Genomic DNA, 16,622 nt, shown 5'->3' with positions numbered 1-16,622 from the left:
TTCAAACATTTTAGGCAGAGTCGGTTCCAGTCAAAAAGCGCCGCCAGGCCCAGGTCCTCAAAACCTCAAGGGCACGCATTACCAGACGCGGGACCGCGCGCGCGACGCGGCAATCTCCCGCCACCGCTAAGCGCACATGCGCAGTCAGCACCTCGGGCGACCGCTCAGCCCCACCCTTCAGAGACGCCGGGTTCCCTGAAGGCCACAGAGCGTAGAGACGCTCACGCGCCGGCGGCAGACGCGCAGGCGCAGTGGGGCGCCGTCGCGGAGCCCTGTCGGGTTTTCCTCGCGGTCCGGGAAAGCTGGTTTGCTAGGTGCAGTTGGGCCCGCCAGGTGCTGAAAGGCCGGGATCGTGGATCCCCAACACCTAAGCCTCAGCAGTACGGAGGTGCAGGGTGTCACCGAAGGCGCGGGGCCGGGCGCCGTCAGCGGCGCGCTCCGCCCCGGGGCCCCCGCCCCTGCCCCGGGCCAGGCCCTGGCTCCAGCCCCCGTCCCGGGCGCCGCGGGCTCGCAGTTCGCGCTGCTGGTGATGCACCCCTGTGGAGGGCAGGACGAAGCCGCGGCCGAGGGCGTTCTGCGGCAGGCGGTCCTGGGGGGCAGCGGCGGGCCCGGTAAGGCCGTTCGGTACCTGTGCGAAGTGGCGGGGGATGGCGAGGAGGAGGCGGGGGAGGACGAGGCCGACCTGTTGGACACCTCGGACCCCCCGGGAGGAGGCGAGAGCACAGCCAGTTTGGAGGATCTGGAGGACGAGGAGACCCACTCGGGGGGCGAGGGCGGCGGTGGGGGAGCCCGGAGACGGGGCAGCGGTGGCGGCGGCGGCGGCGGCGGCCTGAGCAAGACATGCACGTACGAGGGCTGCAGCGAGACCACGAGCCAGGTGGCCAAGCAGCGCAAGCCGTGGATGTGCAAGAAACACCGCAACAAGATGTACAAAGACAAGTACAAGAAGAAGAAAAGCGACCAGGCCCTGAACTGCGGTGGGGCCGCCGCGGCTGGCAGCTCAGGAAACGTCAAACTGGAGGTATGGCCTGGGGTCTGGGGGAGTGTGAGGTGGAAAAAGAGACCCAATTCCTGCCGCAGGTCGCAGCTCCAGCGCCTGCCCACCGGCGCCCAAAGGGGCCAGGTTTCCGTGGCTGGACTTGTGGCTGAAAGTTAGCGAGGGCTTGCCCTCAAGTTTATGCAAACGTAGGCAAAGCCTGAACAGTTTTGGTACATCCTTGTAGAGATGAGTAAATCTCAATGAAAATGGTGTGACATGGTAGCAAAGCTGTAATTGCAAAGATCTGGGATATGGGCTGGAAGGTCAGGTAGTAAATTGAGCTGATTCATCACTGGAGGAGCAGGCAAAGAGATAGGAACCCAACTGAAATCGGTCCTTTAGAGAAGGTAATCTCTTCCTTTTTTTACTACCCTATTCTCAGTATCCTTTTCTTAAGTATACCTAATCTGAGTACCCTGTTCTCAGCACCTTTCCACTAGCTAAAGTGGAAAAAAGAGTACTTTTGTTAGTATTCTTTGTGTTATATTCTTAATCTTATCTCAGTACTCTGATCTGATTAATAGTGCTTAGTTCTGTTCTCAGTGTCTTTCTCTCAGTTAACTTTATTCTTAATACTCCAGTTCTCAGTAAATAAGCATCTCCCTTATTCAAGAATGAAAGTAAGGGTAGTCGTTTGACCCTCTGTTTGTTCCAAAGGTACTCATTCACTTCAGAATTCTTTATAGAATGAGATGATACACTTCTTTTCAGGAAGGAAATGTTTTACCTGTAACCACTTTCTTTTTCTTTTTCTTTTTTTAATTGTCAAGCATTTACACCTACAGTTTGAGGAAAATACATAAAAGGCAAGTAGATACCTGAATTAGAATCTCTCCCTTCACCCCCTACAAGAAGAAACTTAAATTTTTTCCTATTCTGAAATAACTTGCATGATTTCTTAGGAAAGAGAACTGCTATACGCAACGAATAGTAGCCATTTACTTAAAGGATACTATCAGTTTGAGGAATCGGGAGTTCTAAGTCTTTGTTGAACTGAGTGTAAAGAAAAGAACTAACGGGAACAGTCAGGATACAATAAGGGCCAACTACTAAGTGCTGCTTTCTTTAGTAGTGGAGAGGATAGATCACTGTAGGCTGAGATATTCTAGAAAGGCTTTGCAGAGAAAATACAACTCAGTATAAGCTAGAAAGGACGGCTAATAGTTTGTGTTTAATCAGCTAAGTTTCTTAGATGCCAGGCACAGTGCTCAGCTATAAATGGAGTCTCACCCCTTCAGCAGTGAGATAGATACTTTACTTTCCATAAGTGGAAACTGAGGCAAAGAGAGGTTAAGTAACTTGGCCCAAATCATGCAGCCAGCAAGTACTCAAACCCAAGCAGTCTGGTTCTAGAACCTTCAGTCTTATCCGCATGCTATCCCGCTTCCCTAGAATTTTGATGGTAAAAAGAAAGAGAAGCACGTCTTAGTAAAGGAAGGAGAAGTGGGAATACAGGAGCTACTTTTTGGAAGACAACAAGGGGACCTTTCTAGCTAAAGTGGATTATCTGTGTGGAAAATTGACAAAAGATAAATTTGGAAAGAGTTTGAAGCCAGTTTTTTTTATGATACTGAATGCCAGGCAGTGGGATTTGAATTTGGAGGCTTCAAAAGAAAGTTCCTAGTTAGACAGTAAGAAGGGCTCCTATTGTAATGGTGTGGGTTAAAGTCAAGGGCCTCTAGATGAAGAGATTTTTAGGAGATAGCTATAGAAGGACTGGTAGGTGGTGACGGGGTGTGCTGCCATAGTATGAGCAGCAAGATTAGAAATTAAGGTATTTAAAAATCAGTATTCCTTAAAAAAAAAAAAAATCAGTGTTCCTGACACAAATCAAGGTTAAATGAGGAACAGATGTATATAATGTTTAGTCCATGTATCTAAAAATGGTGCTGTGTGAATGACACAGAAAGGAGCCAGGGATTAAAGCAGTGACCTGTGGGATTGAGCATTATCGTAAAATGTCTAAGAAGGCTATCATTTGGAAGAAGCAGTAGAGATATTTTGCATAGTTCTGAAGTAACCGGGACTCAGGTGAGTTACAGGGGTTGTGTGTTTCAGCCCAACCTAAGGAAATACCACCTAAATGTTAATTACGCAAAACGAAATCAGTTCAGTTCAGTTGCTCAGTCGTGTCTGACTCTGCGACCCCCATGAACTGCAGCACGCCAGGCCTCCCTGTCCATCACCAACTTCCGGAGTTTACTCAAACTCATGTCCATTGAGTCGGTGATGCCATCCACCCATCTCATCCTCTGTTGTTCCCTTCTCCTCCCATCTTCAGTCTCTCCCAGCATCAGGGTCTTTTCCAATGAGCCAGTTCTTTGCATCAGGTGGCCAAAGTATTGGAGTTTCAGCTTCAGCATCAGTCCTTCCAATGAATATTCAGGATGGGTAGCCTCAAAAGATGGTAACTCCTTAGAACAAAAAGTGTTGAAGATTTCTATAATTCCAGCACTTGCAGAAGTTAGGACTGGATGACTGAAGGTTATTTTCACTACAAGCTTCTATGATTTTATGTTACTGACATTCTGAATGTGTTAATGCACAGTGATGTGTGTGAGGTGGTGAGAATAAGGGAACTCCACTGTCAATTTCAGCATCCCATTTCTAGTGTACATAAGGATGAATTAGTCCCATAAGTAGTTAATCTTATGGCGAAAGAGAAAGAAATTATTTTTGTTTTCTCTGAGTATCAGAGTCTTCTTTTTACAGGTGTGTGGGTTTGTTTGTTTGTTTTTTTTGGTGAGGCTTAAAATGTTTATTGATTGAATTTTTTTTAACATTAGATTGATAAACTTCTCATAGTGAAAGAGATAAGGTGAATATTCTAATAAATAACTCAGAAGCCAGTAGAAAGAAAGTCAAAGGACTTCCCTGGTGGTGCAGTGGTTAAGACTCTGCACTCCCAATGCAGGGAGCATGGATTTGATCCCTGGCTGGGGAACTAAGATCCCACATGGCATGGCCAAAAATAAGTAAAATTGGAAACGTAAAAAAAAAAAAAAGGTCAAGAGAAAAAAACAGCTTAACATCTAAATGCTCTTTAGATGAAGAGCAGAATAAGGGTAAATTTATAGAAGGCATGGCTTATGTGACTTTATATTTGTCAGAACTTTTGTATGTGGCCAGCGTTTTATAAGAGTCAGAATGTTTCAGTAAACTTAACATTTTGTTGGCCAGGAAAATTGTAAGTATTTAAGGTCCTACCAATGGCACCCCACTCCAGTACTCGTGCCTGGAAAATCCCATGGACGGAGGACCCTGGTGGGCTGCAGTCCGTGGGGTCGCTGAGGGTCGGACACTACTGAGCGACTTCACTTCACTTCACCAGGTAACTGGGGGAACATAGTTGGTAGTAAGTGCTGCTGATTTTGAGTAAGGATGCCTCAGGGTATGTTGTGATTTCAGGGCTACCTGTTTTGTTTATACCAGTGGCAGGAAATTACTTACACCAGTGCTTCCAAGTCTTTTCAAAGCCAGTTTGTCATTTTTCTCCTGATGACTTCCAGATTTTGAAATCTTTGCGTATCAGTTGCCTTTCTTTAAGTAATATTTTACTGCCCACCCCATTTTTTTGGTTGGTGGTGTTTGTTGTTTTGTTGGGCAAAAAAAGCAGTAAAGAGTGTTTCATTAGCACTATATAAATGGCCTTTGAGTTCACCTGTTCCATCCAAAGGCAGGCAGATGGTTTGACCTGGATAGCTATATCTGAAGAAAGTGTTCCTTTTCCACTTGGCATTGTTTTGTAATATTGAAAAATTGCTCACAGCTATTAAAATAGGTCCCCTTCCTCTACCTGTGCTCCTCTGTTGATTTTTGAGAACTTCTGGAGACTGAAGATCCCAGGTTGGAAATCCTGGAGGGTGAGGGAATGAGCCATGTTATATAAAATTAACTGTCAACACGTGGCCTAGTGACTTAAAGAGGGACTTTCCTAAAGGCTCCCAGAAACTGGGCAAGAAGGAAGAGAAGCAAAGCATCATTGGAATGCCTGTAATCATGAATTATTATATCAACTCTTAATCCTATTTGCATTTTACCTTTTATCCCAGGAAAGTGCAGACAACATACTCTCCATTGTAAAACAAAAAACGGGATCTTTTGGAGATCGACCTGCAAGACCTACTCTTTTAGAACAAGTGTTAAATCAAAAAAGACTGGTAAATATCTGTTTGTACAGTAGTTCCAAACCTAACACATTTGTTTGTTATAAATGGAACTGTTCAACTTTTGAGATTTTTAAACTGGTTATCAGTTTAAAATTGTGGTTTTAAACTGGTTGTCAGTTTATAATTGCGATACTGTGTTAAACTGGTCCCGAACAGAACTGAGCTGCTGCCAGTATACACTGGAATCTCATAAAGACAAAATTACAGAGAAAATATAATTTCAGTTCAGTTCGTTCAGTTGCTCAGTCGTGTCTGACTCTTTGTGACCCCATGAACCGCAGCACGCGGTTCATCCCTCCCTGTCCATCACCGACTCCTGGAGTCCACCCAAACCCATGTCCATTGAGTTGGTGATGCCATCCAACCATCTCATCCTCTGTTGTCCCCTTCTTCTCCTGCCCTCAATCTTTCCCAGCCTCAGGGTCTTTTCAAATGATTCAGCTCTTCTCATCAGGTGGCCAAACTATTGGAGTTTCAGCTTCAACATCAGTCCTTCCAATGAACAACCAGGACTGCTTTAGGATGTACTGGTTGGATCTCCTTGCAGTCCATGGGACTCTCAAGAGTCTTCTCCAGCACCACATTTCAAAAGCGTCAATTCTTTGATGCTCAGCCTTCTTTATAGTCCAATTCTCATATCCATACATGACTTTTAGCAACATAAAAATGAATACTATAGTAAAAAAAACGGCAGCATAAAAATAAAAATGCAAACCTGGAAATAACGGAAAAAGAGTTGCAACAAATATATAAAAAATGATGTTTGATAAGGTTGACATTTTTGTCATACAGATTGATGAAGAAAAATTTTGGCCTCAACACATTGCAAAAAATATATAAACAGAAAAAAGCAGAAATGCTTCCCTTACGTGATACGGAAATGTATTTCATATCAGTAAAAAATCACATAATAGTTCAATAAGTGAAAATTATTTAAATGAAAACACACAGTGATGTTTAGGACTCCCATGAAAGGGACTCTCATTCTGATGGCATCTTACATTAGTACAACACTAATATAATATTATAATATTAATCAAAGAAAGCAGTTGGACAGTCTGTATCAAAAGTCCTTAAAATAGTCATTCCTTCACTCAGAAATCATTTTACTGTGAAGACATATGCAGGAATTGAATCCTAAATAGAGAAAGTTAAGCGTAAGGACATTGCCAGAAATGTATTTATCACAAATAGTAAAATAGTAATTTAAACGAGTTCATGGTTCAGTAGCCTCATAACAGCTAAGTAGACTGTTGTACATTTACTTAATAAAGGTTGGGCAGTCTTTACAAGAGCTGGACACGACTGAAGTGACTTAGTGGGCATGCATGCATTGGAGAAGGAAATGGCAACCCACTCCAGTATTGCTTGGAGAATCCCAGGGACAGAGGAGCCTGGTGGGTCGTCTGTGGGGTCGCACAGCGTCAGACACAACTGAAGCGACTTAGCAGCAGCAGCAGCAGCAGTCTTTACAAATAAATTTTAAACAAAAGCATTTAGTAAGTAGGAAATATACTATGCTGTAATGTTAAATTTTAAAATCAGTATTTAATGATGGCACTTCCATCTTATTTGGTTTATCTTGTTCAGTATATTAGGCTCAAGGTTTTTCTTCCTTATCAATTTATATAAATACTTTAATAAAAACATATTAGTCTTACATTTGTCATGTGAGTATAACTATATTTAAAAATGGTCAGTGTATAAAACTTGTTAGTTGTTTTAGAGCAGTTGTATTTCTTTTCTGAAGTTTTGGTAGTGTGCTAATATTAGTTTTATTATACATGTATACCTGTATTTACACACACATACCTATACACACAATCATACATCATTTTTAATTTCTTCCAAATGACTTAGTGAGCTAGTGGGAGGAACTTGAGCTCCAGTACTTGTCAAAAAAATGTATATGTTTCTAAAGTGGAATTTAACTGCCATATTTACATGGGATATCTTTTCATGTCTTTTTTTTTGTTTTTTTTTGCCCTTGCTGTAATCTTGGGCCAGCGCTTTTCTTGGCCCTTAGGTTTTATAAAGAGTATACATGCTGGCATATCATAAAAGCATTTCCTTTGTGTGCAAAGTCACCAATAAAATCAGGCTTCCCGCATGAGTTTTAGATTTTAGTATTTGATGCATGATACCAGATTTTATTATTATTAATTTGAGGTTTAACTGCAGTGCATCAAATGAAGAAATGAATTCAGTTCAGGAATTCTTTTTGTAAGTATATTGTATCAGGTGTAAGGATATAGCAGAGTGATTTTATAGGATGAATACAATCTCATAAGAATACTGCTACTAATAAACATATTTTCTCTTTTTCCTTTTTAAGTCATTACTAAGAAGTCCAGAAGTGGTGCAGTTTTTACAGAAACAGCAGCAGCTATTAAATCAGCAAGTTTTGGAACAAAGACAACAGCAGTTTCCAGGAACATCAGTGTGAGGAAATTTATTAAGAAGATCTACATGTTTTTTATCTCATTGTAGTAGATGGACATATTTTTATACTACAGATAAATGGGGTAAGACATGCCAGCAGATGGTAAACAGTTATTTTCCTGTGAATGTGTGTGTGTATTTGGAGACAAATAAGCATTGCACATTGTGCATCTAGCCCTTTCAGATCACCATGGATTGAAGAAATCGGCTTATCTTTCCAGAGTAGCGTTTAAATATAACTTTTTTTAAAAAAAAAAAAAACAAAGTGTTTCTCTTCAGTTATTGTTACTGAGGATAATGCAGTAGTTGCTTTCTGTGGAAGTCATGAAGTTAGTAGATATTAATCTTGGGTCATCTAACTCAGTGGTTCTCATCAAGGGGTAATCCATGGCAGTCCAAGGGCCAACCAGCCATCCAGTTGGAAATGGATGGGTATGTTTTGTCACAGTGACCTTGCAAACTTGCTGTTTTTTAGTGAGTGGGCCAGGAATGCTAAGTGTCTGGAATGGTCCCCCACAATTCAGAATTATCTTACACTCAGTGCCAATAACCCTCCTCTTAAGAAACACTGAGGGCTATTTGTGTTGATAAAATGTAGTTAGGGCACCTAGAGTTGGGTTCTCATAATAACCTTTTCTTTCCCTTTAAGAGTGGAGCTGTCAAGGTGGTAAGTGTATTTTTTATGTGTAAAGAAAAGGATCATTATTAAATATCTGAGAGAATAGGATGTGCACCTCTTCTCAAAGATGTGCTGGTGAAACCCAGGGGGGATTAACTAAGTACCCTGGAATGAGTGCGCCTCCTAGAGTCGGCCTCTCTGCTTCTATCAGTGTTCTGTTTTAAAGCAAACAACTCTTGTGTACTGAATTTGTGAACAGTACAAACGTATGTCCTCTTACCAGTGTCAGAACAAAACAACTTTTTTATACTCATTTCTTTTTCAAAAACAGATCCCCAAAATAACACTCCAGAATTTTTGTCAGTGATTTTCAAAATTGAGCTATTTTAAGATTGTGTTATTCCTAGATAATGTTCAAGAGTGATGGGCAATCTGGATAGATACTTTTTTCTTGTACTTTCTCCTAGTAAAACTTTTAAAAGGCAAAACTTACCAATAAGAGTACCAAATCAAATGTCAAGAAAATATTTCCAATGTTAGAATAATAAGTGCATGTGCCTCAAAGTTAAAACTGTGCAGAAAGTTGTTACAATGTCTTGAGTTTTAAGCTCTGGAATATATATCAAGTTAAATTTAGTCATGGATGTTCTAAGATGTCCTTAAGGAGAGAAGGAATCTTTTTGTTCACTTTTTATATCTGTTTTTATACCTGCATATCTGTGCAGAAATGCTTTTACCAGAATTACTCATTAAAGTCATAATTGACCATTGAGTTGTCTGATTCACTAATTCTGTTGTTCAGTTGCTCTACACCAGATGCAGAGGAATTCATTTACATTTGTTATCCACTGTTAGCTTGTTTTCTTACTTGTGGAGCTGGGAGCTTTTCTGAACCCCTAGAGTATAAGTTAACTTCTGTAGTTAAAAAGCAGCTTATCCTTCTTCAAGTGAAACGGGAGGATGAGGAAATGATAAAGTAATAGGTCAGTAAGAACCTAAAAATTAAAAGAAAGGAACTTAATATATATTATTAAAAACAATAAGGTTTTTACTTATTTGGGGTAGGTTTATTGCAGTTTGCCCCCAACATTGTTTTACCCCTCCATGTATGTGTAACTTTTGTAACGTGGCTTCACTGTTCCTCCCACTGAGAGGTTGAGTTTATTTATCCTTTAAATCTGGAGAACTGGCCTTGTGTGTGTATCCTTAGATGGCCTCAGGGAGCAGAGACACCATCCCAGCCTGGGACCCCCTGTTTTGGACTACTGTGTGAAAGAGAGGCAGACTTTCTTGTATCTGCCATGGTTATTCAGGTGTTCTGTGACATGCAGCCAAACCAATATCCTCAATAATCTTAGTATTATCCTCAGTAATACTGTATGTAAGAGGGTTGATGAGCAGCATTAAAGATTTGGTCTGGAAACCGGGAACCAATAATGGCAATCTGCAATCAGGTGACAGTTTCATAGGGCTCCAACAGGCATAGAGGAAGAAAGATAAATTGCAAGCTTGAGCTCAACTTCATATAGTGGAAGAAGTGGAGGAAGTTAGGTTGCTTTTGTGAGAGTACTCAGTAATAGAAGCTAGAGTTCTTGCTGAACGGAGAAGAAATGAGGCCAACTGGAGTTCACTATGATATTGAAGAGCAAGTGTAGGAAGAATCCGAGAGCACAAGGTTATTTCATCTAGGAAACTAGCAGTACTCGTTACAATGAGTTAACAGCTGCCCCAGTCTTTATAACACTCTGTAACAGTGAGTATGTCAATAACTCAAGCTTCTTAATGCCTTGGTTTTAAGACCATTCCTAGACTTCCACTTGAAGAGTGGGATTTGGAGGGATTGAATAAACAAGCCCGTAGGATTTAGTGGCAAGTAAATAACTCGGATGGCTCTCAACTCGGAGAAACCCAGAGGGATTTGCTTCAGCTCATCAACCAGCAGCTCTAGTGCACGGCCAAAACTTGCTGAAAAGCAATCAGAAAAGGAAAGGGAAAGAAAGAAAATGATGAAACAGATGTTTTGCATCAGAAGTAGTTAATCCAAACAAGATGGTCTTCAAAAGAGGTGTCCATCAAAGATTATATTAGCGAAAAATTGTGAGGGGACTACAGTTAGTTTTGAATAGGCAAGTACAAAGGATCATAAATAATGTTACCAACATTATATGTCAGTGTATAATTATATGCTCATGCAAGCTCATATGCAAAATTGGAAGTAGCAAAGGAAAATTGGGGCACTGGTGTCATGGGGTAGAAGAATGGGGGTGTTCAGTGGTTGGGAGATCTTTTATCAAAATAATCCTTTGAATACTTAAATTTTTACCACACACAGATGACCCTTTCCAAAATGTTTTTGTTTTGACTACAAACTGAAGTCCTATTACAAATTGAAAACAGTAGATAGGCTGTGCTTTTTTCTTGGCTTTCTAGTTCAGTTTATAGAAATATGTTTTTACTGCCGAATCTTTATTTCTGAATATGTAGCACTTATTTATTATGAGAGTCCCCTGTAAGAGTTTCTTACCATCTATGTGAGATCTTAGTTTCCTGATCAGGGATTGAATTCTGGCCCCCTGTATTGGGAGCATGGAGTCTTACCCAGGGAAGTCCCTGGGAGAATTTATTTTCCTCTCATTGCTACCAGCAATAGGAATTGCTCTTCTTTTTTTTTACCTCTTGCCTTTCTGATAGCCATATTATTGCTGACCGTTGGATTTACTAGCGTTTCCATGAATGCTGGTAAATTTGAGAACCTTTTCCTATGCTTGTTGGCTACTTAGATTTGGCTCTTCTCTGAATTAGCTAGTCCTATCTTTTGTCTCTTTGTCTATTTTTTCCACTAGCCTCCTTTTTTCCTAAAATGTGCAAAAAGTCTGGTGACTGTTACAAAAATGAACCCTGTGTCATTTTTATTTCTTTTTTTCATGTCTAACATTGGTTTATTTACCTTTTTATGGTATCTCTTGCCCATGCAAGCTTTCAAGTTTTGAATATTTGGACATATCTGACACTTCTTTTATGGCTTTCGGTTTAAAAGGTCTCAATTTGGGATCTTTGACATGATTGTTGATTTAAAACTTGTTTCTTTTTCTAGAAATAGAAAATATAATTAGTATGGCTATATGGCACATAGTTCTGATTTCCTTTGTGTAACTAATCGACATGGAAATTTTAGTATTCCTGTCATCATGACCCCCTCAGTTTCTAACTTTATGTAGCTATGAAAATGAGTATTATAATCATGATTACAGATGCTGTTGAATGGTGCATACATAAGACCTGCGTTCAGATAGTCTAGCTTATGATTGAACTCTAATTTGTTGAGCAGACTTGTTTCACTATAGGAAAAAATTATGATTAAAATACTAATTAAAATGCTGCTTTTACTGAGTTTAAGCTTAATATTTTCAGAACTTTTTAGTGAAAATACTTGACATGTTTAATAATTAGGTGACTTGATCTCATCTTCTAATCAGGACATGGACTACATTCCCTGTTCTCCTTATGATATATTGCTCCACCCTCCAAATAATCGTTTGTATTATTCTAATGCAGCAAAGGTAAGCTTTTATTATTATAAACTGCAGCAAATTAAATGATACTTTCTATTCATAGCTTGACTCTGCTGCTGCTGCTAAGTCGCTTCAGTCGTGTCCGACTCTGTGTGACTCCATAGATGGCAGCCCACCAGCCTCCCCCATCCCTGGGATTCTCTAGGCAAGAACACTGGAGTGGGTTGCCATTTCCTTCTCCAGTGAGTGAAAGTGAAGTCGCTCAGTCGTGTCCGACTCTTTGCGACCCCATGGACAGCAGCTCACCAGGCTCCTCCATCCATGGGATTTTCCAGGCAAGAGTACTGGAGTCGGGTGCCATCGCCTTCTCCGAGCTTTACTCTAGTGATACAGAGATATATGCAGCCTTTCTTACAATGTATTCATTGAGCACAGATACTAATTTTCATGAGCTGTTTGTAGTTTGGGCTTAAAAGGACCCAAGAGTATATTCAGCAGGAAAGCCAAATCAGAGAACTAAGGAAAACAAGCACAAAAGAAGTTACGACTAGTGAGATTTTCTATTTGTTTTCCTCTCTTATAATTGAAGTCTGGGTCGTTTACTATCTTTGGTTGGAGATCACTGTCCACTGTTAACATTTTATAGCAGTTGCCTTTGAAAATCTAATAAGGAGCAGGGTATATTAACATCAGATATTTGCACAAAATTATATATCATATTAAATAAAATATATGTAGTTAGGTGTACTTCACCGTCATGTTGATTAGGATCATCTTTGTGGGTGGCAGGTGACGGTAATTGTGACAGCATTATTTCCTTTCAGAAAAGGAGTCTTCAAGAAAGCAGTATTTTTCTAAGATCACCCAAAGTTGTCTGCCAGTATGGAAGCTCCAAGTCGTACTCCGGGACCCTGTTTCCAGGCTCCTGTGATGCTTGGCTTTTTCTTCCTAAAAGACCCTTCAGGGCTCAGACACCCTGCTTTTTGTGCCAGTGAGTGGACCCTCGTGGGGTCAGGGGTCTGCCAGTGTGAGAAAAGCCAAGCCTCCCTCCCTTATCCAGGTACCTTTCTCTCTTCATGCCCAAATGCCACATGGCCATGTTTCCTGTGTCTTTTCTTTTTCCTGTTCACTCCTTTAGCACCAGCAACCATCAGAATTGCCCTTTGCTCCCTAGTCGCAGACATTCACTATCTTTAAATGGTGTATAAAGTCCATCGAAGACCTTGAACATTTCCTGCTTTGTTAGCGATTGGAAAATGACCACAGCCCCTGCCCAGGCCAGGCACTGCCTATTCTGAAGGGCAATGAGAATTTAAAACCGAGACTCACCGAGTAACTCACAGGTATCCAGTTGGAGAGGAGGGCTGGGTGTTTTGGGGCCAGCAGAGCGCTGGGCTCTTGCCTCTTCTCCAGCCGCAAGATGAAGCCTGAGATCACTGTGGTGCTCCCCACCACGTGGGTCCTCAGAGGCCAATGCTGCCTAACTGCCTGCACTGTGCCCTCACTAGGCAATGCCAGGGCTCACCTCTGGTGTTAGTAACAGGAGGCAGGAGTTGAATGCTTAACTCCTAGCAACCAAACTGGCAAGCCTTCCCACAGAGCCTGAAAAAGAGGAGTATTTTGAACACAGATCTCTTAAACAGCTGTTGCACGGGCAGAGCAGATGGAGCCAGGGTAGTGTTCAGAACCAAAATAGCAATTGTATTGCAAATTACAGGTGCTTCCAAACAGGCTTGCCTGCACTTTGTGACAAGAAGCTGCTCCTCCCACCTGAGGGTTCAGGACGAACCAGAGACAGCTGCATGAGCATTCCACACATTGATGGCGACTGGGTCAGTTATCTAGCACACCACCCTGAAGCATAGGGGCTTACAGTAATCGCCTCCCCCCGCAATAGTGTTAAGCATTAGCTGAACTTACCAGAGGGCTTCTGGTGGTCAGGCTTAATGCCTCCTCGAGGAGGCATTCAGATGAGAGCACAGCTGTGGTTGGTAACATTCAAGACGCCTTATCCTCGGGTCTCAGCAAACTGGGAGCCCACTCCAGGCGAGATCCCACCCACAGTTCGTTTCTGTACTGCCACAGGCTAAGAATAGTTTTTACATTTTTAAACGGAAAACCAAAAGAAAAATCATCTCATGACATGTGAAAATTACATGAAATTCAGATTTTGACATCTGTAAGATTTCATTGGCACAGAGCCACCCCTGGCCACATACATAGTTTATGGCGGCTTTTGCACTGTGGTGGCAGAATTATGTAGTTACAACAGACATGAAGGTCATATGGCCTGCAAAGCTAAACATTTTTACTGTCTGGCCCTGGATAGAAAGTCTTCTGACCCCTACTCCTAAGCATCTCTCTACAGACAACTTCATTAACCATCAGTGGGTTATTTTGAGAATGTTTAGTTTTTTTTCTTTCTAAATGATGAGGCCAGAGAGAATCCAGCCTGCCACTTGCAAACATTATCTCCAAATAACATACTGCATGCAGGTGTGAGTAATTTGGGGCTTAAAACAACCATGAATATAATTTTCATTATATTTACTCCATCTTAACATCATCTTTCAGATTACTGGAGTAAATCTGAAGCCACAGTTAACATTTTTATCAGATGTATGCAAATAATAGAACCATCTATGATGATCATACAGAGATAAACGTCCAGAACTGCTATCTTCTTTATACTCCGTGTCGACTTGTTCTATGAGAATTCTTAATGCTTCTTTACTCAAATTCACATTCTGAAATAAATGCTTAGAACAGAAATTATTTTAACAGTTTTAACTGTGAAAGCTGCCTTTCCTTGCTACTACTGTGCAGCTGAGTATTTGCAAACTAAGTCTTAAGCATGCTTCTCTCTTCCCCACCAGCTGCAGCATGGTCACCTGATATGCAGTTGGAAGCTTGCGATTATTTTTGAGAAGAAATTAAATAATTGCTGATTTTAAAAAAGGAGAATTGGAAACAAATACCATTTCTGCCTTCATAATGGGAACCCAAAATGCCTTTCTAAACAAACAACAGCTGGAAAATGCTGAACACAGATAGATCGAATCCTTGCCTTTAAAAAGTTCCCAGCCTTGTAGAGATGGATAGACAAGAAGACAGTATGGTATAGGGATTGATAGTGGATCGTTGATGAGCACAAATTATGATGTGGGCATAGAGATTGGGCACCTAAGCTGGTCTAGAAATGTCTGGGAGCCTTGCTAATGGGAACCAGTGGAAAGGAAGGCAAGGTGGATCAGCCCAGAAACCTTCCGGGGTACACACCCAGGCCTGGTGGAGATCTCATTGCTAGGCCCTCCAGCAGCCTGTTGCAGCTGATAGCACACTGACCTTTATCAGTTTACTTGTTCATCTTCCTCCACAGACTAGGAAGTTTCTTTAAGGCAGAAACTGTCATCTTTCATTGTTATCTACAGTGCCTGCCTGGTAGTAGCTGATGCTCAAGAATCATCTAATAAATGAATATGTGCAAGTTTCTAGGCTAATGAAAATATTCTGTCTCTTAGATAGGCTAATGTTTAAAGAAAATATTTTATGTCTATACAATGGTATATTTAAAAATATGTACTAGTTTGTGGTTGAAGTGCCAGTACCAAGTTTTGGATGCAAGAACAGGGGCAGGAAGAATAGGAGATGCAAAGACAAGCAAGAAACAATCACTGTTCTCCATAAACTTCCAGCTTAAGTAAGATGAGATGGTTGGATGGCATCATTGACTCAATGGGCATGAGTGTGAGCAAGCTCCGGGAGTTGGTGATGGATAGCAATGCCTGGCTTGCTTCAGTCCATGGGGTCACAGAGTCGGACATGTCTAGGCGACTAAACTGACCGAACCCTCCTCTGTGTGGAACCAGAATAGCTTGTCTTTCATCTGTTTACATTGTGGAATTCCACAAAATATTTCTTTTGAATAAAGGGAACTTAAGTTAATAAAAGACCAAGTTTTCGCAAAATATTTACATATTCTACCTCCCCCCACCCCCACCCCCTCATTTAGACTGGAAGGAAATTTAATGGCGAGAACAGAAAATTTTCATTTTTAGATATTTTCATATTCCTCCTGGATTCCATCTTCATTTTTCCTGAGTTGCCTTTAACACTTTTCTAACAGGTACTATATAGCAGTGCACAGATGTTTACAGTAATTGTTCATTCCCATATACGGTAATATCACTTAATATTTGCTAATACACAGGAAAAAAAGCTATGCATATCCTTTCTAAAATTACTGCAAAATATCTTCACGGTTCTATATTTTTTTCTACTTTATATACAGTAGTGTGTATGTGTTAATCCCAACCTCCTAATTTATCCCTCCCCCTCCAAGGTTCTATATTTAATGCCAGTTATTCTAAGATGTTTAATTCAAAACTATTACCTAATTTCTCTATAGGATGTTGGATTTTAAAAAATCCCATTTTCAAAACAGGATTGTATAAGATCATCTTAAGGACTCATTCAATGAATCCTTCTATGAGGTTTGCAGGGAATAATGAGCCAAAAGACATTTAGGTACAGTATTCTTTATTATAAACAATCAGATAACAGTGTAAGTGTGCATTTGAAGGATAATTCAGGCCTAGCTATAATAAAAAACATGACTTAAATAGAAAGTTTCTTTTTTGTTAGTTTGTTTTACATTAATTTGAACTTAACAAATGCCAAGATCATGTAATTTGTCATATAGTTTGGCCATTAAATCCTTAACAAGAGCAGACAAAATTTGGAATGCGTGTTACATTTTGTTTGTTGACTATGTATACCAAGTATTCAGGACATACTCAAAGTTAAGCCGGTGCTTGAAGTCTAACAAGCAATACCTAAAA

At 40.8% G+C, this 16,622-nt stretch overlaps 1 protein-coding gene across 1 annotated transcript; it reads left to right on the top strand.

Moving 5' to 3' along the window:
- Positions 1-514: 514 nt before the first annotated feature.
- RFXAP (regulatory factor X associated protein) lies at positions 515-9,034 on the top strand. The gene is made up of 3 exons (XM_052650236.1): positions 515-1,021; positions 5,092-5,199; positions 7,544-9,034. Exons 1-3 carry the CDS (start codon positions 530-532, stop codon positions 7,652-7,654), a joined length of 711 nt encoding a protein of 236 aa, XP_052506196.1. The 5' UTR covers positions 515-529; the 3' UTR covers positions 7,655-9,034.
- The last annotated feature ends 7,588 nt before the right edge of the window (positions 9,035-16,622 follow it).

Source organism: Budorcas taxicolor, chromosome 12 (genome assembly GCF_023091745.1).
Source record: "Budorcas taxicolor isolate Tak-1 chromosome 12, Takin1.1, whole genome shotgun sequence".
Lineage (NCBI taxonomy): Eukaryota > Metazoa > Chordata > Mammalia > Artiodactyla > Bovidae > Budorcas > Budorcas taxicolor.
This window is presented reverse-complemented; position numbering and strand designations above follow the sequence as displayed.